Source organism: Poecilia reticulata, linkage group LG22 (assembly GCF_000633615.1).
Source record: "Poecilia reticulata strain Guanapo linkage group LG22, Guppy_female_1.0+MT, whole genome shotgun sequence".
In the NCBI taxonomy this organism is placed as follows: domain Eukaryota; kingdom Metazoa; phylum Chordata; class Actinopteri; order Cyprinodontiformes; family Poeciliidae; genus Poecilia; species Poecilia reticulata.
Genome location: NC_024352.1, coordinates 21,457,455 through 21,481,068, shown reverse-complemented (window position 1 = coordinate 21,481,068; position 23,614 = coordinate 21,457,455). Strand labels below are relative to the sequence as shown.

The window sequence follows — 23,614 nt, the reverse complement described above, 5'->3', positions numbered from 1 at the left end:
AAAAAATCTATTTTTTCACATTCAAGAGATCTATTGTGCCTCATTTCATGGCAAGTGAGAACTGTCTCCAAACAAAATATCAACATCTTCATTCTCCAATAACAACAACAACAACAACTGTAAAATCAAAAGCATTTTAATAGCTTTGAATGAGAAGTTTAGAAACAAAATCTATTCAAAGGAGCTTAGGATCAGTTAGAACAGCTTGGTTTTAGTTTTTCCACTATTACAGCTTTATGCATTAACTGCTCTTATATAACCAAGCCCTAGTATGTTCAAAGAAAAGAGCAAAGATTACATGAAACACTATGAGACTTTTCATGTAAATGTAATTTTATTGTTTTTTTATATACAATATTTGAAGTGCAGAAATATATTAATTCTTTGAAGTCATTCTAGTTTATTATGATGCAATTGCATATAAAAACTTTAGTAATTTACCGTGTTGTTTCTCTTTATTCACGTTTTATGCATGAATTCGTGAAACAATAACGCCATTCAGCTCAGATTTCAAGCAGGGTTGACGTTTCAATAATAATGTACGGGCCCTTTAAATGGGGGCGTGGCCTAGACTATTGTTGCCAAGAAACGTAGATGTGACGTAGACACAAAGTAACGGGCGGATATTTTCAAAATGGAAGAAATGTCAGAGTTTTGGAGGGGAACGAGAGCACTAAGTTTCTTTACCTTCTGAGAGCGGCTACTCCGGGGCTCCATGATTTCTGTCGACCGAGGATCATTTTTACAAACCGGCGCTGACCTGCGAGATCGAAATCCGGCAGGATGAGCGTTTCAATCGGCGACAAGATCGAGGTGGGTCCCTTTGTTAGGCTAACGCACGCAGCTCGCGCTGACTGGGGGGTGGTGCACCTACCGAGCGTTACAGCAGCTACCGCTTCAAATACGCAGCAAAATAGATTCTTAGCACCGTTTATCTAAGTGGAAACGTCTATGAATTGATATTAATATTTTAACAAATTTAATAGATGGTGATTTATAATCGCAGGACTGATTTTAGTAGGGTGGAATCAGTTCAAGCTAACTTAACCTGTTGTGGTAGACGACAAATTGCTATGGCGTTCTTGTTGTTATTGTTGGCAAAATCGAGACTACTTCATTATAATGATCAATAACAATGTATTATGCCATTAATAATAATAGCAACTAATAACAGCAATAAGAGTAATATGAGTAATAATAATAAACAGTATTTTTTATATATTGATATTATGTTGCATTATATTAACATTCAAGAGATCTACTGATCTACTGTCCTTATAACAGTTGGTTATAAGGAGAGCGCCTTATAACCAACTGTTTTTGGTTGGTTATAAGACGCTCTCCTGGTTCTCCAGGGACCTCATCCGTTTGTAAACAGCAAGCTGCCTGGAAACGGCAGCTTGTTCTCCTCATTAGCGGGGAGAAAGCCGGGATAATTAAAGGTTTTGATTGGCCAGATGACAGCGTCAGGTGTTTGACAGTTGCGGTTTGTTGGTGGGATTTGGTGTCCTTAGCTGCTGGAGTGACCTTTCCTTTGAGCATTCAACATGTCGCAGGTTAGAGGGACATTGATGTTTGATCAGATTATAGATTATTTCTCTTCAAGTGTTTTTGGTGATGAGGAGGACAGTGTTTCATGCCTTGAAGCGGTTCATATTGAGGTACATGCGTGTAAAGTTCCTGCTGCAGGATTTTGAATATTCATCTAAAGTCAAAATATTGTAAATATTATATTTATTGTGTATTTTTCCTTCTTGTTGTAGGATTTTAAAGTCCTCACCCTCCTTGGCAAAGGCTCTTTTGCATGCGTTTACCGGGCAAAATCTGTCAAGACTGGACTGGAGGTTGCGATCAAAATGGTGAGATAATTTTTGTCTTAGAAATACAAGCTGTTGCCAGCAAAAGACAGTTGAACTGTAAACTACAACAGTTGGGTTATTAGACTTTAGTTACCTCCCAAGGGCTCCTCCTGGTCCCCTAACCACCCAGAGAGAAGCTCTCGGCTGGTAACGCCTTGTTGTCTAACAGATTGGCTATTAGCTCCTGGACTCAAACGCTGCTGGCAGCTCAGTCCCACAGTGCTTGTTAGTCCGTTGCAGAGGGTATAATTACCTGTGATATTTCCATCTGCAGATCGACAAAAAAGCGATGCACAAAGCTGGGATGGTCCAGCGTGTGACAAATGAGGTGGAGATTCACTGCAGACTGAAGCATCCTTCTATCCTTGAGGTAATGTTTGCAGGTGTAGTTTATAAGTGTATAATAAAATAATTCATACCATATTTTCATGTAGAGTTTCGTGATGTGAGGTTTGTGACTGAGAATTACAATCAGATACTTGATTAAATCTACTCTTTCTATATTTACGTTGTTACTTTTTTAAACAGCCACATTCTGGAAAGCTTTGGAAAGCCAGTTGACTGGCAGTGTGTAGCTACTCCTATTCTACGTACAGTAACTCTGGACATGTCTCTTATATCTCATTCAATAAAAATTTAAAGCTAAAATTTTTCTTCAGAAATATTTAGATCACAGTTTTCTTAGTTGGTGACCAGCCTGAACTACACACAGGATTATCCAGAGAAACTCTATGTAGGGATTACACAGCAATCTGAGATTAAGATTTTAGTAATCAATTATTCTATCAGTGAAAAGTAGGAAAAAAAGTGGCCACATTCTGCAGATTTTACATTTAACCATTTAAACCTTTTTTCATACAATATTAAAAATCTGTTAAAAGATGCACAGTTAGCAGTTAGTTCCTTTTGCTAAATAAGAAAATCAAAATTTTACTGCCTAAAATTCAAAAAAATAATATTTCATTAATGTATGCTTGATTACTTGTAGCAATAGACGCATCTGCAGCTAAAAATACTTCTAACATCAACATGTAAAAAGCTCAACCTTTCTGCTTAACATCAATACAATGTATTGATGAGCTGTTTATTTTTTGATGAATTAATGATTAACAAAATGTTTTTTTCTAAAGCTCTACAACTACTTTGAGGACAGCAACTATGTGTATCTGGTGTTGGAGATGTGCCACAACGGAGAGATGAGTCGGTACTTGAAAGAGAGGAAGATGCCTTTTTCGGAAGATGAAGGTGAGCTGCAAGTTTTCTCTTTCACTGCAAAAACACTCAATATTGCCAAGTACTTTTTAATCTAGTTTTTAGTTCGAATATCATAGTGCTTTTAAAGTAAGGTAAAATTAACTTAAAGTAAACTTTTGGAAAGACATAAGAGATTGTTTTAAGTCAATAATTCAATATACAGATTATTTCACTGACTGTGCTACTAGAACCTTCATCGATGTTAAGGAATTATTGACTTAAAACAAGCTCCTCGTTACTTATAAGTTTATTTTTAAGCTGTAAAAGTATATGTTCCAGGAAGCCTGTCTCAATAAGCTATTAAAAATATAATTGCTCGATAATGTTCATTCTGATGATTTTTTTTTAAAGGAAATTTTGTTTTCAGAAATATCCAAATCCATTTTATTTATGGTTTCTGTTGTATGTGGTTTTTCTTTCTGTTTTATTTATCATTTTTGTTTGTTGCGCTTTATTATTGTGGATATTTGAAATGTTCTCCAGTTCTAGTGTTTAGAGCTCTTTACAAAATTAAAGTTTATTGTTCTCTGAAAGAACTTGCATTATTAGATGAAAATGGTCTCAAAACAACAATATTATTGTTTATCGCAGTAATTGCTGGAACAATTTATCATCAGACAATATTTGTTATATTGACAGGCCTGTGTTCCAGTTAGATTGTTAAAACATTTGTTTTGTTTCTGCAGCCAGACACTTCATGCATCAGATCGTGAAGGGAATGCTGTATTTACACACTCACGGCATCTTGCACCGCGACCTGACGCTGTCCAACCTGCTGCTGACCAGCAACATGAACATTAAAATAGCGGACTTTGGCCTGGCCACTCAGCTCAAGCTGCCCAATGAAAAGCACTTCACCATGTGTGGGACCCCCAACTACATCTCCCCGGAGGTGGCCACCCGCAGCGCTCACGGCCTGGAGTCCGACGTCTGGTCACTGGGCTGCATGTTCTACGCCTTCCTGATGGGCCGCCCTCCGTTTGACACTGACACGGTCAAACACACCCTGTCCAAGGTCGTGCTCGGGGACTACGAGATGCCGAGCCACGTTTCGTTAGAGGCTCAGGACCTGATCCACCAGCTGCTCCAGAGGGACCCCGCGCTGCGGCCCAGTCTCTCCGCGGTGCTGGACCACCCGTTCATGACCCAGAGCCTGCTGGTCAGGACCAAAGAGCTGAGGCTGGGCGACGACAGCTCCATCGACAGCGGCATCGCCACCATCTCGACGGCGTGCACGTCTTCCGTTTCCGCTAGCAGCGGCACCCGCCTCCAGCGGCGAACCAAGCACGCGATTGGTCCAGCGCTGCCCAACCGGATGACGTACGTTCCTCCACGGCAGCCGAGCAGCTTCGACGACGTTGACGGGTCCCGGGGACGGGCCGCTCACTTCGGAGAGACCGGACAGCCGTATTCCAGGTTCCTGCGGAGGGCTCACTCATCGGACCGCTGCGGTTCTGCAGAACCAGGGCTGACCTCGTCGCAGCATGAGCTGGGCAGATGCCATTCAGAGGAGACTCTGTCGGCGGTGGGGCGGCCCCTCTTCCCCTCATCCTCCACTCCTCATCCGTTTTCAGACCATGGCAGGCTTCCCTCTCCTTCCGTCAAACAGCCCGCACAGTAAGACGTCTGTCTGTTGGTCGGATCTCCTCTTCGGGTCTCAGACTGGGATTTATTGAAGCATTTCACTTTGTGTTTCAGCTCAGGATATCTGCCGGCTCAGATGGTTTACCCACCAACCTCCCAGTATCAGGACCTGGACGGAGTTTCTAACTGGCTCAACAGTGAAGGTAGAGCTTTGATTTTTTAATCTGTGGGTGTGTTCGGGATTAATGGTTTATTAGGTTAAAATTGGTTACGCTTAGCCCAGGGGTGCCCAGCGTGGGTCCTCGAGGGCCGGCACCCTGCGTGTTTTAGTTCCCTGGTTTAACGCACCTGGATCAAATGATGGAAATGATGGTGTTTGCTAAATCAGGACTAATAAATTCCCTCAGAGAAATTTTAAGGGTTTTTCTTTAGAAATGATGAAGCTGTTCATCAGACGCCTCTGAGTGTGACGTCAAAGTGTCGTCGTGTCCTCAGGGTCCGGCTCAAGGCCCACAGACGGCAGCGGCGGCAGCTTCCACAGCAGAGGACCCCCCGGGGTCCACAGCTCCTGGTCCGAGCCCGTGGGCCGAGGTCTGCAGCCGTATCCCGAATCGTCCCGGGAGATCTCAGCGGGAACAGACTTCCAGCCTCCTCACAGCAGGGAGCAGAAGAGGAAAACTCTGAGAGACGTCGTGTCTCCTCTGTGTGCACACAGACTGAAGCCCATCAGGCAGAAAACCAAAAACGCAGTTGTAGGTTGAAGTTCTTTTTTCTCCCCCTTTCTCTGACTCGCATTTATCATATTGTTAAATCAAAATCAAATCAAAATTCTTATCGTTCCGATAAATTTTAGTTCTTGATGTTTAATAATAAAAAACGGATCAGAAAGGTTATTTGCTTCTTTGCCCACTTTTTGTTCCTCCAGAGTAAATTTAAAAATTTTATTAAATGCAGTTGCTTTTTGCAGTTAAGAAATATAAATCACTTTTTTTAAGTAAGTTGCTTCAAGAAGCATATTTAAGAGGAGAATGTTTTTCACAATAAATATGTTTGTGGCGGTATGAATGCTGTGATGAAATATTTACCTAAGAAAAACAAGTAAACAGTTTTTTCTTATCATCTTTTATTTTATTGCAGTACAATTGTGATAACAATAAAGTCCATGTCGGCCACCTTTATGGTGATGTCTTGTTCCTTTCTTGCAGGTGAGCATCCTGGAAACAGGTGAAGTCTGCATGGAGCTTTTAAAATCCCAAAACGGCCAGGAAAGGGTTAAAGAGGTCCTGCAGATTTCCTGCGATGGCTCCATGGTGCGGTCACACGACACACGCTTAGCCATTTGCATGTTTTTCAGCATGTTGTAACCATGGTGATGTTGCTGCTGCCATAGGTGACGATATACCAGCCCAATGGCGGGAAGGGGTTACCTGTGCTGGACCGGCCGCCAGCGCCCCCAGAGGACATTCTCATCTGTAGCTACGACGACCTTCCAGGTAAACAAACAGACTTCATTAATATCAGGAAATGGAAATAAGTACAATAAACTACTGGGTTTATACGCGAGTTTTAAATACTTTAGTTTGGAAAGTTCTTGATTGAAACTTCACAGTTTTGTAATAAAGTTCAATCTAACGTTTGATCTAAAGCTTAAACTTGGAAAATATTATTTAAAGTTGAAACCAGATCTTTCATACACTTAATAAAAATACTTTTAAACATTTTTTATCACTGTGTGAAGTTAAATTAGACTAAATTTTTCTTGGTTAGAATTACCAAAATAATTTCTATTTGATAAATGACATTTTTTTGGTAACTTTCTTTGTATATTGTGTAAACATTTAATTTGAGCAGGAAGGTAATTTACCTTCACATAATTTCAGTGAATAGATATAATTACTAATGACTAATTTATTGATTTGTGTAACTGAAATAAAGGTTACCTTATTATGTTGTTGAAATTAAGGGATTTTTTTGTTAAATTTGTGTTTTATTTTCAGACCATTTAGGTGAGCAGGGTGTGTGAGGGAGATATTTCTAAACATTACATTTTGTTAGATTTGAATTTTCCTAATCCAGACTGTAGAATGTAAAATATTACCACAATACAGTATTAATAACGGTAATAAATTATACCAGGTATAGTTGTAACTGTATTGTCTTATCTATGAAGTTTGGTGCTGGAAAAGTTTGAAAACCTACCTTGAAAGTGCTTGAAAAGTTCTTGAATTTTACAGCTAAAAACAGTTTGAACTGATGCCTTCGTGAACTTTCACAGAGAAATACTGGAAGAAGTACCAATACGCCTCCAAGTTTGTGCAGCTTGTGAAATCCAAAACTCCTAAAGTGACTCTGTACACCAAGTTCGCCAAAGTGATGCTGATGGAAAACTCCCCGGACGCGGACCTGGAAGTCTGTTTTTACGACGGTGAGTCCCAGATGTTGGGCAGATGTTGGGCCGTCGCTGCAGAAGCGGCTGAGCTGACTCTGACTCCGTCTTTTAGGAGCAAAGACCCACAAGACGTCGGAGCTGGTGCGAGTGGTGGAGAAGAGCGGGAAGTCGTACACGGTGAAGGGAGAAGTGGGTCTGAGCGGGCTGAGCCCGGAGAGCCGGCTCTACGTGGAGCTGTCCGACGAAGGCCATAGCATGTGTCTGTCACTAGAGGCCGCCATCACGGCGGAGGAGCAGCGGAGCGCCAAGAAAGTCCCGTTCTTCCCCATAACCATCGGCAGGTAGAGAGACGCTTTTATATATGCATGGAGGGATTCTTCTTCTTGTTCCCATTCTCCTTCTCATTTTTTCTTTCCTTCTTCTCGTTTTAGTTGTTTTTTCTTTCTCTTTCTGTTCTTGTTCTTTTTTCCTTGTTTTTGTGTTCTCTTCCCTCTTGTTTTTCTTCTAGTAATTTTCTTTGTGTTTTTTTCTTCTTTCCTTCTTCCTTTTTCTTTTTGTTTATTCTTGCTTTTTCTAATTTTTTTCTTGTTTTTGTTTTTGCTGTTTTTCTTGTTTGGTCCTGTTGTTTTTTTCTGTTTTTCTTTTTCTTCTCCTTGTTCTATTGTTTACATTGTTGTTTTTTTCCTTTTGTTTTGCTTCTTGTTGCCCTTGTTTTTGTTTTTATTCTTTTCTTTCTTCACCTTCTAATTTCTTTCTTGTTCCATTCTACTTCTTATTTTGTTTTAGTCTCTTTATGTTTTCTTATTTTGCGCTTTGTTCTTGTTCGGTCTTGTTCTTGTTTTCTTCCTTCTTGCTCTTGTTCTTCACCTGAGGTGTCATTCTTTGTGTTAATCTTCGCAGGAGGCCGGCCAGCTCAGAGTCTTTACCCTCCGGGTCGGCGCCGTCACGGCCGGTTCCTCCTGATTTGGCGACGCCTCCTAAACCTCCACAGATAACTCCTTCAGTAAGAGTTGCCGGCTCAGCATTAAGCCACAATAGATCCAGATCTGATCTGTGACGATCTTATTTATTTTCAGATGATTTCCTACGACGGGTCGGATTTCACCTCAGCCAGTTTGAGTAAGAAATGCTCCCCGGTCCGACAGGACTCGGCTCAGAGCGCAGGAAAGGTGGTGAAGTCAATATTCGTGCCCAACGTCGGATGGGCGTCCCAGGTAAAAAAAAGATCAGGGTAGTCTGTGATCTGTTGGTGGCTGCAGCTGTTAAAGCGTCGGGTTTGTGTTTCTGAAGCTGACGAGTGGAGAGGTGTGGGTCCAGTTCAACGACGGCTCCCAGCTGGTGGTGCAGGCCGGGGTTTCCTGCATCACTTACACGTCTGCAGAGGGCAGAGTCACCAGGTGGGAAACAAACTGATTTTAAATGTTTTAAACTCTGAATCTGCACAACTCACACCTGCCTAGACTGAAACACCTCCATTCTCTAAACAATAAATCACTGATGTAAGTTATTGACTAATGAGTTAGTCTAAAGCAGGTTGAGTTGGTGATTAGTTCATAAGCGGCCACTTTCTTAAAAACATGAGTTTTCTCTTATATCAAGACCACAACATAAATGGCTTTTTTTCATAATGTTGAATTTAAAATAAAACATACCGGTAATTAAATTTTAACATTATTTTTGTATCAGCTGTATTAAATACTGAACTGTATTAACACAAATTTCTGTTTCTTTCACATTAAACTTAAACATATTTATAAAATATAACAGAAACCTCATAGATTGCTGAAAAGAAAAATAAAAGATAAAGTAATTCCACATGGACAGAGTAATGTTCATACAGATGTCCTGTTTGTCTTTGCTCTTAAAGCGATGATAAATCTTTGCTCCATTTAGTGAATTAACTCACAACCCTAAAACCAACCGTTCTTAGCGGCGCCATGTTCTTTCCCCCCTGCATCATGTTACCATTTTTGTCCGTTATTTTTGACGCTTTTGTGTCACCACATCCTCGCAAAGTATTTTTGATGCTTAAGGAGTTTGTCGAGTTTTTATATTTAAAAACAGAACCGCATCAAGTGCATTTTGTATCCCATATCGTACTCTGTCCCGTTCCGCCATCTTTTTATTTCTGGCTCCACTTACGGATGATCAGCGGCGCCCTCTGCTGGAAACAACAGTAACAAAGGTCCAAGCGGACGACATTAGTTAAATTAGTTAATCGATTGGAATTCTTATTTTTATCTATTTACCACAATTTACCACCAATTGTTTGCATTCTTACAATAAACAACCCAGGTTTTAAGGCGCATCTCCTCTGCAGGTACAAGGAGAACGAGAAGCTGCCTGAACACGTCAAAGAGAAGCTGCACTGCCTCTCCACCATCCTCGGCCTCCTGGCCAATCCGGCACCTCGTCACGCGCATGCGCATTAGCCGTCTGCAGAGAACCCACGTTAGCATTAGCAACCTCCAGATCGTCGCCGCTCCAGTTGCTGTAAATATTGTCTGTATTTTTGCTCTTTTCTTTTTTTACATGTACAGAAGACTGATTATGAAAAGATTTTATTTTTATAACATGTTGTATAGTGTCTTAAATAGCCGTGTTGCAAAGTTTTCCTGTCTCATGAATTTGGTGATGCAATAAACATCTGGAGGTGGAGAACTAGAGATCTGATTGAATGGTTTTCTCTTCATCATTTATAATTAAAATATATTTTATTGAATGTAAAAGTAAAACTACAGTTGAAACCAGACATTTATATATACTGAATAAAAAGATACTTCAGATACTTCTTTCTCACTGTATGAACATTAACATTTCAGAAATTTTCTAGAAAATAGTTGGAAATTTCCGAGTTTGAAAAGTTGAAAATTTCTAGATAAAAAAAACAACTTCAAAAGCTTTTTTCAACTCAACTTTTCAATACAATACAATTTGTATTGTAGCAAATACAAATTGTATTGTATTTGCTACAATACAATTTGTATTGTAGCAAATTTGGGTGTGCTACAATACACCCACATTTTTAAATTGTCTAAATTTTCTTAAAAAAAAATACAAGGACATTTCAGCGGTCCAAGAGTCAAAAATGTGGCTAGGAAAAAAAAACCCAAACATTTTGAGATTGATTTCAAATTTTCCAATTACTGTCAAATTAAAAAAAAAAAAAAAAGTTAATTTCTGGGCTCCAAAAGTTTAACATTTTGCTATGTGGTAAAATTTGGCATTTAACGAACTGAATTTATTATTCTAAAATAAGAGACATTTGGTTTTATTTAACTTCAGTTAGAAAAGAAACCTTCTGCTTTCACCTGTAACTAACCAAACACCTGAATGAACAAAACCAGGTCACCATATTAAGACAACAGAGGTTTCACATGTTTATTTTTGCCTGTTGAACTGGCCCTTTAATTAAAAAAAGGTCAAAATTGTGGATCTTAATTACAGAACTCTTACAAAACATACTATATGGAATTAAGCCTCGGCGCATATAAACATTATACAAGACACCCAAGAAGTAAACATTGAGGTGAAGCGGGGAGCAGGAAACAGTCTGGGCTGCAAATTATTTTCACCGTGAAGAACAGGAAGTACAGGGAAGCGTTAGATTCTCCTGACTCCGCTGTAGTTCGGATCACCGGTATGGATTTAAAGGTTCTGGCCCAGAGAGATGCTGATCAGGAAGCTGCAGAGACAATTAAGTGGAAAAGAAAATGGGAGGAATGATCTCCAGGATTCAGGCTCAGAGGAGTGCAATCATTTACAGACTGAACCGCGGTTCTGGTTTGATTTGATCATCAACATGCGAGCCATTTTACTGTAAAATATGCTCAAAAACATCACTGCTCTCAGTTTATTTATATAAAACATTTTCCCATAAAATCTCAATAAAATAAAGTTACTCTCATTAGATGTCAAGACAAAAGTATAAACAAACCGGAGTAAAAAAAAAAAAAAAATCACAGTGAACACTGGGAACAAGAGCTGGACCTCCTCCCTTCACACGGATACAGCAGCTGGAAGAGGAACCGGGTCAGAACCGAGCTCAGCGAAGCGGCGGACAGGAGTTCTGCAGGAGAGGATGAGCGACAGGAAAACGGATTCCTCCTTAAATCATCCAGACCAGAAGTTTTCAAAGTGCGAGAGGGCAAATAGAAAACTGTCCTACATTTTATCGATTTCTGAAAATCTGTTGAAGTTCCTGGATGTGATTTACCTGCTTAAATACCAAAATACTTTTGGCTGAAGCTAAATATCTAGTTTCAAATTAAGTATTTAGTTTGAAGTGAAATATTTAGCTGGCTAACTAAATATTTAGATTCCCTAACAAAACATTTTGTTTCACACTCAATTTTTAGCTTGGCAAATAAAAGCTAAACATTTAGCTTTTCATATAAATATTTAATGTGAAGGCAAATACCTAAATATTTGTTTTAAGCTAAATGTTTAGCTTGTTAAACATTTAGTTTCAATCTTAATATGTAGCTTCACACTAAATATTCAGATTAAAGCTAAATCTTTCACTTGCTAACTAAATATTTAGATTTAGTTCAATTTAAATATTTAGTTTGAACCAATACTAAGCATCATTCATTTTTAAAACTACAGCTGGGAAGCTGGGAAAGTCTTCCAGCACCACTTAACCAGTTCATTTTCTCTCTCAAACTAAATATTTAGCTTTAAGTTAAATATTTTGCTTCAAACCAGATATTTTGCTTAAAGCTAAATATTTAGTTTGAAGTTAAATATCCAGCTTGCTAGCTAAATATCTAGATATTTAGATTGTAGCTAAATATCTAATTTGCAAACTAAGTATTTGCTTTGAGTAAATATTAAGATGGCAAAGTAAACATTTAATTGAAGCTAAATATTTAGCAGCTAACTTAATATTTAGTTTGAAACTGACATTTATAAATTCATGGGTAATACGGAGAAAATATGATTTAAATTTGTGGCTCTCATGGCTAAATAACTCAATTATTGCCCCATAGTAGAGCATCTTAACATCCAACTCATGAAAATCCAAACTTCAAATAATCACCAGAAACCAAACTGATTTAGATACTAAATATTTAGAACAGGCTTGGTGAAGTTGGCTAAATGTTTATGGATATGTTTCTGAGGAGCTCAGGCATCTCACACTTTGAAAATCCTGGATGTTTTAGTTTATCGTTTTAAAGTGACACGCTCGTTTAAGGAGACAATCCACTGGAATATCGGAAATCATCCTGGAATTTCTCTGCAGATATGAAAACGGGGAATGTGGTCGCAGAGAATCGACATCTGGAGCCAAACAGCTGCAGAAACGCCACCAAACTTGGTCACGTGATCACGCATGTTCAACTCGTCTCTCAAACTAACTTCATGGCACTTTGAGAAGAACTCCCTTCTTCTGACCCGACAGCGGCCCGCAGGACCGCGACCCGTCGCATTGCGGATGTGCTTCAGTCTAAGCGTTTGGCGGGATCGGGCCGTTAGCCGCCGTTAGCTACCACGCCTGGACCGTTTCTTTACAGCGAAACTGAACTCAGCCGTTCGGTTCCCAAAGGTTCACATTACAGTACTGATACAGTCTCATCGGACAGAACCAAATGTACAAAAAGGCAGAGAGGAAAGAAGCTTACACCCAATCACCAACAGTTTCAGTAACCACAGAGGAAAAGGCCTATTTTTGATTAGATACATTATTAACATCATAGTTACTCAGATTATTATTCATCTTCATTATTATTATTATTACTGTCACCACTGTGATTTGTTTAGGAATCAAGCGGGCCGGGCCGGGCCGGGTTCAGTCACTGGGAGGAGGCCTTCGTCGCTATCGTGGAGACGCAGTGCTGCTGGAAGTTGGGCGACACGGCCGAGTTGCAGCCGAGTCTCTGCAGCTCCTTCCCGCGCACGCTGCTGCAGCAGCAGCACGGCGCCTGGGGGCCGGCGCCGCCACCACTGCCGCCGCCGCTCACCACCAGGCCTTTGGGCTGGTCGCCACCGGGAACGAAGTCCGGGTTCTGGCTCTGCAGGACGCCGCTGATGTGGCTCAGCAGGTCGTTGAAGAACTCCGGAACGCCTTCGTAACCTGGGAGCAGAGAAACGCTCAGGAAACGACGAAACGGGGCTCATTTGACCAAAAAACAGCAGAAACCAGGAAAAAAAAATCATATTCATTGGGTTGATAATTTTAGTTATCAATTAATCGATTGTGTCTGATGATTAATCAATTATGGTGATGATTAACAGATAATTCTGAAGATTAATTGGACAAGAAAATGGCACATTCTGCAGATTTTTTATTTAAATCTATTTTGTAGCATATTAGAAATACATTAAAGATGCAAACAAACCATTTAATTACTTTTTTAAATGAGAAAATAAACATTGTTGCTTAAAATGTAATAATCTAATATTTCTTTAGTGAACGCTTGATTATTTGTAACAAAAAATACATCCGTAAAAAATAAAGTACTTCTGACAACTTGTGAAAAGCTCAGTTGATTATTTTTGGGTTAATTGATCAATAACTGGATAACGATACGTTCTTAAGATATTTTTTTTAGACTTTGAACTGAGTGAAGCTTTTGCACCAGAGAAGTTTTGAGTAAAACATATTCACAAACAGACAAGAGTCTTATTTTCTTAAACGCAAAACGTATATATTTGTACAGCTTTGGCTTAATTACTGCTCTGACTGTGTTGTTCTTCCAGAAAATGGCCTTTTTTTATAATCCGGTTAGCAATTTATTGATTACAAAATTAGTTGACGATAATTCCAATAATCAATTAATCATGATCAACTGTTTCAGCCCTTTACTGACATAACTTTCTTACTATGGAAAACACAAAGAATGACACAAACTATTTGTCTTTTATAACTAAGCTTTTATAATAAGTAAAACGATGCAGAAACTTCAACTGAAAATTCAAGTTTGCTGCACCTAAATCAGATTTTGGTTATTCCAATAATCGGTTAATCACAATTAATCCAATTAATCGTTAAAGCCCTGGTTCTAGAGCAGAAATTAAAAGCAGATTTGGCTTCACCAAAATGTACTTTAGAGTGTAAGTCAATGACTAGATGTGGTTCTTCAATGATTGTATAAAAGAATCTGCCATTTTTTAAAAATCCGATTAATCGTCAAAATAATTGATAGAATAAATTTGTCAGCTAAACCCGAGTTTCTGCAACATAAACACCCCATGTTCACGGGCTACAGGGTAAAATATCGCTGAGGCGACGAACAGCAGAGCGAAACGCCGCTCCAGTTCCTGAGCCAACAACCAAACAGATGATTCAGAGCGAAGCCGCACGTACCGGGAAACGCGTTGATGTCAATGACCGCGTGCTGACCCGTCTGGTTGTTGATGATGACATCGATGCCGAACAGGGACACGCCCAGCGCCTGCCGCAGCGACCTGGACAGCTCCCTGATGACATCATCGCTGGGCGGCTGGGACACGCCCTCCACGTTCTCCCTCTGAGGCCGACGGGAGGAGAGTTAAAAAACAACAAGTGTTACACTTTTAATACCGTGACATTCAAGAATCCAAGATTTTTCAAGGTAGTTTCAATTTATTATTATATGATATTGTTACTGTTATTTTGTATTAAAGTCTAAACTAAAATAAAAGCCAAATTTTAGTTTTGAAATGTCTCTTTTGACTGGTCCAAGAATAAAACATTAATTTAACTAAAAAAACAAACCCAAATTTAAATGAGTTTATTAAATGAATAAAACATAAGAATACCTTTATTTCTATTACACAAATCAATAAGTCGTTGAGATGTCAGGAATATTAAATATTCAAATATAAAATAAAATAAATTTCCTGATAAGTTTTATGTTATTTAGCAAATAAAAATGATTTTGGTGATTCCAGGAAAGTTCAAGCATTTTTCAAGGCAGGGTTTCAAACTTTTCCAGGACTGCATTTGGAGATAAAAATAATATTTATAATAATAATAATAAAAAAGAATTTCTGTATTTCTGTAAACTAAAATATGGCAACATTTTCTTTCACCAACTTTAGAAAAAAAGCCCAAATTTAATAACTTTGTTTAAAATACAAAATGATTAATAAGTCATTGAGCCATTAGGAATAATAAATACCAATTACACTGAAACAATCCAAATAAATCACGTTAAATGACCTTTCTGTTCAAATTAAATGCTTAAACACAATATTAAAAGAAAGTTGCAAAAAAAATCTCCCAAAAAATTTCTTGCCAAGTTTTCTGTCATTTAGCAAATATAAATAATTTGGGTAATTATAACTGATCTGAAACGGAATATATATATATATATAAAACAGCTTTAACTTCAGACTGTAACAAAAAAAATAAAAATAAATAAATGTGTCCTTTTGGTTTTAACTGTAAGTAACGTTTGCCAAATTTAGGCTTTTAATAAAACGTTAGATTGCATTTCAAGACAAAACTGTAGTTTGAATATGAATCACTTTCCAACCCTTTGAAACACCTAATTGAAATTCAAGGATTTTCAAGGATTTTCCGCCCGTACGAACCCTGAATAAAGAAACACAGAGACCCACCGAGGTCAGGTCTGAAGACGACTCGGGCTTGGAGACGTTGTGGCTGTTGAAGAAAATGGCTTTTCTTTCTGAAAGACGCAGAAGAAGAAACACAGAAAAGCAAAAGATGAGTTTCACATCCCGGCCTGCAGGTGGCAGCAGAGGCCAGCAGTTACAACGAGTCACACAGGAACCCAAAGTGAGTTCATTTAAAATATAGATTTGTTAAATGTAGCTGGTTATGGTTAGTGTTTGATTTGACACATCAAATTGTTCAGAAAGTACAAAAAAACAACAACAAAACAAAAACATGACATTATGTTACAATGTGGTTCTTAAATGCTAAACAAAACATGAAAACAGCTGCTTGGGGGAAATGATATTCACAAAATGTACAAACTGTGCTTTAAAGAAGAATCTGCAAAGTGAGCTTTTTAAGTGTAAAAGTTCAGCCAGGTGTTGAAATGCAGAAATTGCGTAATGCAGGAGGAACTGTGATGAAAGGATGAAACTGCATTTTAAACCTTCACTTTCTTTTCTGTTTTTATATATTTCTTATTCCAATTTTATGAAGCTGTGAAGGAAAAAATCTAAATTCATAATGATCTAAATGTTTTGCAATGCAGACCAAAAACGTCATGGATCACAAAACAATGAGACGTTTTCAAATCTAAATATTAAAAAACATGAATTTACCTGCTAAATAATAAACTGAATAAGGAAATATTTAATAGAACAAAGTTTAATATTTGTTGTGGGGCAAAATGTATATTTATTTTTGCATTAATTGTTGCTGTGAGGTTTTATCCCCAAATTGAATTTTTAATCGCCAATTAATCGTTGACTGTATACTCCAGTTAACGATTAGTCTGATTAATAGTTTCGGCCTTACTTTTTATTATCAACTTTCAGAGCATTTAAGAAAACTATTTGTGCAGTTGAGCCAAATTTCTGCTATTTAAAATCACTCTGAGGGCTCAGATGGCTCCCAGTGTCTACCTGGTCCAATCCCAGTGAGGATCCTGCTTCAGACTGAACGTAACTGTCTGTGTGCAATGACAAACAAAGCAGCTTACTACACTGCATGTGAAAACGCTTTGCATGAGGGCCTCTAATGTGCAACATGCAAATACGGGAGCCATCCGTCCAGGGGACAGCCCTGCTGCTGAGGCTCTGACCTGCTGCTGAGGAAAAGCCGTGTTTACTCTGAGCAGGGCTAAAAGCTGCTGCAGCCCTTAAAAGGCCAACAGCTGTAATCGCAGGGACATTCAGAGCTGCTTTATGAGCTTTTATTGGGTGATCTGAGCAAGCAGAGCAGAATGTACCGACGGACCGGTGTGGATGTGCGCCGCCTCTGGACTCCTCAGCCGCTTCTCACCTGCAGGCCCAGCAGGGAAGTTCTTCAGGGAGGGCCTCTCCACCACAGTGTAGGAGTCCCCCACCACAAACACCTTGTACAGCACCGCGTTGTGGTTGATGAAGCTCTGGATCACACACGGAGGCTTCACGTCCTTCAGGTCCTCTTCACTGAAGATAATGGCCATCTGAGGAGAGAGGAAAAATGTTAAACCTGAACCCACATCAGCGCTGTTCGCCATTTTAATGGCTTATTAGATTATAATTAAATCCGACTAATAGCCTCTGTTAGACCTTCTTTCAGTGTTGTAGTTTGGCCGCCTTCCAGCAGAGGGCGCCGCTGGTCGTTTTAAGCGGAGCCAAACAGTTGAACAGAAACAAAGATGGCGGCCATGCCAGAACGGTAAACAGTAACAAAGTCCGGTTTGGGATTCAAAATGAACTTTATACGGTTCTGTTTGAAATATAAACACGCAAAAAGCTCCTTAAGTTTCACTTTAAAAGCGCTACGTGACAAAGACACGTCAACTTTTCATCAAAAATGACTTTTTTGCTACGAAGATGTGGTGTGGTACTTTTTATCTGTACTGTTACTTGAGTAACATTTCTGGATTTTCTACCCACTGAATGAAAAACATGTTTAAACCAAAAATTCACCAGACACGGAAACACACCTGCAGTTTTTGTTTAAGTTTTATAGGTTTTTATTGAAAGAAACTGATTTGGAAAAAAAATGTTTGCCTGATTTTGTTGTTTAATAAATTATTGTCATTTTGGTCCATTTGATTTTGTAACTTTTAAACATGAAATGATTGATAATTTGATCAGTTACTCAGTACTTGAGTAGACTTTTTACCAAATACTTTTTACTCTTAAGTAATTTCTTTGATGGATACTTTTCACTTTTACTTGAATCTAATTTTTGTGTACTCTGAATCTTTTCATTTTATATTTTTCTATTCAGTAACCAAATAGATTCTTGTTGTTACATTTTATAAATATCTTTAAATTTAATAAAGTAAAAAAAAAAAATTTTGTCTGATTATCTTGTCACTATTTAATACACAAAATGTTTTTTTTTATTCAGTGTATTATAAAAAATTTAACCCTCTATGACGTGGAACGATGGTCAGCCCTTTTTATGCAGTAGAAAAGTCAGGTTTTTAGGAAAATGGCTGCTTATCAAGTAATCAGTTGATTGACAGGATCAGTCATCTTTAGACTAATTAATTAATTTATAACTTGCATCCCAAAAGTGGAGCAACGATGCTGCTGGTTTCATTCATCTCATTCTGGTGATTGAACTGAGTTAATGGTCAATCCCATTAATGGTGTTCCAGTGGCTACAGGAAGTAAAGCTTCTCACCTCATGGGAGTTGGTGCCATGAGCCACACGAGTTTTGCAAACTATGGAGGAAATTCAGATGGTCAGAACTCAAACGGATCTCCAGCGGAGTTCATAAAAATCGTGGAAAAAGGATGGAGACTCACTGAAGGGGAATGTGAGACCCTGCAACTTGATCTGCTCCAGAACGTCCGGGGTGCACTCCGTGTTGAGGACCATGAAGGGAGGAGAGCAAATCCTCTCATCTAACAAAAACAGAAGAAGAAGAAAGAGGGACATGAGGAAACAGATTATACCAGAAAATATAACCACAAACATTTAGCTAACTTCACCACGCCTATGAATATTTAGTACCTGAAGCTATAATTTGAGTTAAGTACCTGAAGCTATAATTTGAGTTATTTAGCCTGTCATAAGAGAAAAAATAGAGCTTTATTAAGTCATTTTTTTCTCCATATTACCGTATTTTCCGCACTATAAGGCGCACCTAAAAACCTTCAATTTCCTCAAAAGCCAACAGTGAGTCTTATAACCCGGTGCGCCTTATATATGGACCAATATTGAGCCACAACAGGTCTAGCAACTACGGTAAGCAGCCGCCGACTTCATTTTCGCCCGTAGAAGAAGTGCGCGGTGCATGCTGGGATAGTTGTCAAAAAACTGGTTTGTTAATAAAGTTTGACTGACCTATCTACCTACCGACCTGATAATCAGGTCGTCTGCAGGTCATTTAGCAYCACGTTCTCCACCAACATGCTGTGCGCCAACGGAGACGGGTGACCATCGTCCGGTCACGCCCCGGCCCAGTCACAGAAGGCTCTCCTCGCCGACCCGAGTCGGACTGTTTTGTTGACATTCTATATGTCAACAAAGTGGCTTTAGATATTCATCCGGGTGCTTCGACTAGGGTTAGCAAGGGACCAGCCCCTATACATTTAAAGCCCGGGGGGAAGAGAGACAGAGACTGCGGCGGCAGCGTGTCGGTTGGTTTGTGTTATCCAGAAAGCAGTTGGGCACAATATCACAACACCAACACCGTGAGTGAAACAATGGCTGAGGCAGCCTACTATATAAAGCACTAGGGGGCCACTTCTTTATTATTGTACATCCACATTTGTAGAGTACGGAACAAATCCCGTCCCGTATTGCGGAACAGGTGGAAACCGTAACTGTAGCGTCTATTCTATGCGCCTTATAAATGAAAAAAGTTTTATAATAGGCCATTCATTGAAGGTGCGCCTTATAATCCGGTGCGCCTTATAGTATTTAAAATACGGTAATCGTTAATTTGCAAATAAATATTTAACTAGGAAGTTAAATATTCAGTTAAACAACTAGATACATAGCTAAAGTTTTAGTTACCAAGGTTAATATTTAGCTTCAAACTATTTAGTTTCAAACTGAATATTTGGTTTGAAACTAATAGATAGCTAAATAGTTACCAAGCTAAATAGTTAGCTTCAAATTAAACATTTAGTTAGAAAGCTACATATTGAGGAGTGCAGACTACATATTCAGCTTCAAACTACATATTTAGTTAGTATGCTAAATAGTTAACTTCAAATTAAATATTAAGCTTTGGCATAAAACAATGATTTAGTTGGCACATAAAGATTGAGCTTAAATATTTAGTTAGCGAGCTAAATATGTTGCCTCAAACTACACAGGTAACAAGCAAAACATTTAGCCTGGAGTACAAAGCCATTTGTAACCTTAGTAAGTGACGAGGGAGCTGCATCATTAGATCATGTCGCCAACATGAGTGATACGTGTGACTGGAAAATCAAGTCCAGCAGCAGGAACAACTTTACAGGAGCCTTAATGTTTGTGGAAACTGACCTCTCACACATTTCACTGCTGTCATCACAACCTTTAAAAAGCCGATAGTACGCCTCTGGATCGAGCGGGAATGAACTTTAATCACAGGTTTATTTAAATAAATCAGTAGTCTTCTCAAAAACCAAGTCCACTGGTTTAGTAGATGAGCTTTTGAAATGTTTAATCAACTGAGATTTAAAAATGTATTCATTTTGTCAAACTCCAAACTCATAACTTGCCTTATGAAGCTACACTTTCATTATTAATTATTATATTAACTTCCCTTATTGTCCTGTCAATGCCAGACTCCGTTTTGTTAGTTTATTGCTTCTTGTTTTGAGTCAGTCATTAACAGAATAAATTTGTGATATTAATAATTAATCGTGATTATCTGCAACAACCATTCAAAATTGAGATGTGAGTTTTTAACGTTTTTGCAAACTGAATTTAACTTTAGTTCCACTTTTCTATCAAATATATTTAAATATAAATATGAGCTTCAAAGTTATTTTATGTCTCTTCAAACATGTTTCAACATCGTAAATAAATATAAACAAATAAAAGAAACGTTAAGACGTTATCACATTTAAACACAAGGAGTTTTATTGGTTCATATGTAGAGGAAACAGTGGGGAAATAAGACTTTTTCTACGTTTTTAATGGTATATAAACATATCAATGCAAATGTATTAAACTCTTATTAAAAGGAAAGATTTGAGACCAATAATAAACAAATAAACTAACAACTAATTACATGAATGGAAATGACTGATTTCAGTATAAAGAGTCTTTTAGAAGGCTGGTAGAGTTGAAAAGCACTAAATAAATCTGATGTCATTTAATTTAATAACAGTTAATATTATTATTAATATAACAACAGTTGCAAAAATCTAGACTTCACACATTTTGTCACATTTTGTTCAGATGAAGCTAAACAAACTAAAATAAAATGCAGCTTTAAAAATACAGTGTTGAACTTGGGAAACATTTAAAACTAGCAGATAAAAATATTAAACCTAAATAATTTGATTGTAGCAAAACAGTTGTTCTAGTTTTTAGCTCAATAGAAATCAAATAAAGGTTTGGGATATAAGCCCCCAAAACAGGCGAAACTTTCATTTCAAAAGAACAGGCTGCATAAAAAAATAAAATCTAATTGGTGCATTTTTAAGTTCCTCATATCTGAGTAAAAATAAAATAAAACTCAAGAAGAAACGATGTAGTTCCAGATAAAACCAGAAACGATTTGCTGCCATGAACATTTCAACAGCTGAACTCATGTGACAGGCAGGTGAAACAGTCATGCATGCATTATTGTTTTAAATGTTTTCACCATTAAACACGCCAGCTTGTGACTGACTGGAACTCCCTGCGGTTATGCAACCGTTTCAGGAGGAACTGCACGCCCGGCGCGCTGTCATTAAGAAGTCATCAGGTCTGTCAGCCGCCCGTTACGGCCAACGCTCGGCCTCTTTCCGTCTTATCTCCAGCAGACGACAATAAAAGCCTGTTTACATCATGGTTTGCATCAATTCCTGCAGCGGGGAGCTCCCAGCAGGAGTGAACAGGATCCAGAGCGCTGCATCTATCTGCTCGCTACGCGCGTTTTAAACGAGGTAAATATTCGCTCAGATGAAACCAAACATCGCAGCCTGACCTGCTTTTGTGCAACAAACAGCAGAAGTTGTGAAAACTGAGTGTTTTTTTTAAAAACAAAATGAATAAACAGGTGATAATTACAACAGAATATTAAGGACAGACTCTGAGAAACTATAAAAACGTCATATGAGCAGAATAAAAACAACAAAACCAACAGGAGACGTAAAATTAACAGAATAAAGTTTTAATAAAACCAAAGCATCAATAGTTAGTTTCTGTAATCACTGATATTAAGAATATTTTCTAGTATTAATCCTTTATTATCTTACAACTTCTTGCTGTACACCTTTATTTTTGTACTTTTTCTCCTATTATGACTATTCTTGTGTCACAATATTATGACTTTTCTCATAGCACTCTGACTTTATTTTCATAATATTATGACTTTTTGTCGTACAACTTTTCTCTCGCAATATTAAACTATATTCTCATACAGTGATGGTCGGTCGACAAAAAGTCGTACAGCAAAAAACGAAGAAAGTCGTACAACTTTTTTGTGAAGCTGTTATGACTATTCTGGTAATACAATGATTATTTATTACGACTTTTTCTCATAGTATTTCTACTATATTCCCATATTATTTATTTAAACTTTATTCCCGTAATATTCTGACTTTGTCGTAGATAATAACAGAAAATACAAAAAAAAATCACAGTTTAAGTCAAAATTCTGTCTTGAATTTTATAGAAAGCAGTGAATAAGTAAGTACACCCCCAGACTCATCTGTGTGTTTGAGGCACACCTGTAACACAACAGAGAGGTGATGACCTTTGTGAGCTGCGGGTTTAAAGCCGGGGTCGTCCAGCTCTGGGGATTTAACTATACCAGAGTCAGCAGAATCCCACTGAGCCGGAGAAGCTGCTGCAGAGGAACCAGCAGGACTCACTGCTGGGTTAGTTTAACTTAAAAAGTGACAAAAATAAAAATACATTTTTAAATTAGTCACATTTTACTGCTTTTTTTTATTCCAGATTTTTTCATTAGTTTTTACAACATTCAGGACATCAGTGCTCAAAACATTTACCTGGTTGAGTTTTTATTATTGAAAATTGAACATATGTCTTTGTTCAATTTTTTCACGTTTTTTAAGCATTTGGAGAAAATGGTGTTAAATTTCCCTTTATTGATTTCTGAATGGCATTTATCTGCAGATGCATCAGCAACAAGCAACAAAGTGATCGATACATTGATTAGACGATGAATTTCTGATGGTAGTCAGCTGGTAAAAGCTGATATAAAAGTCTAAATTAGGGCTGTTGTAAACGATTACTTTAGTAATTGAGTAATCTATAGATTTTTCTTACGATTAATCGAGTAATCGGATACAAACAATTATGAAATAAAATATTGGTAAATCTTCCATAACACTAGTGTTACTGTCGGATATCAACATCAGTCTATTTTTTCCACATTTGAGCTTCCCTACCAGTTACTTTTTTGTAGCAATACGGGATATTTACGGCTCCTCCGTTCAGAAACTCATCTACCAGCCATGTTCCGCCTCCCGTTTGTTCAGACCGGGATGATATAAGTTTATTGTGCGGTTCGTCCGTAAAGCTGCTCTTACCCTGTAAGCATCAACCCTCAGCCGCCCGCCGTGTTCAGTCTCTCCGCTCACCTGTAGAAATCCTCCTCAGCTTCTTCCCGCCGTTCAACCAGCAGCTCCGGAGCAGAAAGGCTGCCGAACTCCCGGCATCGCGGCGGTCATTCGTATAACTTCGTATAATGCCACAAAAACGATGAAAACCCGGAATTATCACCAATCAGTAAAATCCCCGCGGGCCGAACTTGAAGATTGGACGTTATGCCGCTAACACGTAGCT

General features: G+C 38.3%; 2 protein-coding genes across 2 annotated transcripts in view; one reads left to right on the top strand and one right to left on the bottom strand.

Annotated features, from left to right (window-relative positions):
- The first annotated feature begins 612 nt into the window (after positions 1-612).
- On the top strand, positions 613-9,752 carry plk4 (polo-like kinase 4 (Drosophila)). The gene is made up of 15 exons (XM_008400065.1): positions 613-813; positions 1,764-1,859; positions 2,134-2,229; positions 2,990-3,104; positions 3,800-4,730; positions 4,812-4,900; positions 5,193-5,449; positions 5,903-6,007; positions 6,088-6,190; positions 6,973-7,122; positions 7,199-7,427; positions 7,987-8,089; positions 8,163-8,300; positions 8,377-8,483; positions 9,407-9,752. The coding sequence occupies exons 1-15, from the start codon at positions 784-786 to the stop codon at positions 9,516-9,518; spliced, it is 2,661 nt and encodes an 886-aa protein (XP_008398287.1). The 5' UTR covers positions 613-783; the 3' UTR covers positions 9,519-9,752.
- A 701-nt stretch (positions 9,753-10,453) lies between these two features.
- itpk1b (inositol-tetrakisphosphate 1-kinase b) overlaps positions 10,454-23,614 on the bottom strand; it is a 45,087-nt gene continuing 31,926 nt past the window's right edge. The window contains exons 6-11 of the mRNA XM_008400067.2: positions 18,460-18,558; positions 18,335-18,375; positions 16,991-17,156; positions 15,634-15,701; positions 14,396-14,558; positions 10,454-13,162 (exon numbers count right to left, since the gene is read on the bottom strand). Coding sequence (XP_008398289.1) covers positions 12,882-13,162; positions 14,396-14,558; positions 15,634-15,701; positions 16,991-17,156; positions 18,335-18,375; positions 18,460-18,558 — 818 coding nt within the window. The 3' untranslated portion in view covers positions 10,454-12,881. The remainder of the gene's footprint in view (positions 13,163-14,395; positions 14,559-15,633; positions 15,702-16,990; positions 17,157-18,334; positions 18,376-18,459; positions 18,559-23,614) is intronic.

Coding starts and splice junctions, on each gene's coding strand:
- plk4 (XM_008400065.1), top strand. CDS start 784: ATGAGCGTTTCAATCGGCGACAAGATCGAG. Junction 5,450..5,902: donor AGAAAACCAAAAACGCAGTT/GTAGGTTGAAGT, acceptor CCTTTCTTGCAG/GTGAGCATCCTGGAAACAGG. Junction 6,191..6,972: donor TAGCTACGACGACCTTCCAG/GTAAACAAACAG, acceptor GAACTTTCACAG/AGAAATACTGGAAGAAGTAC.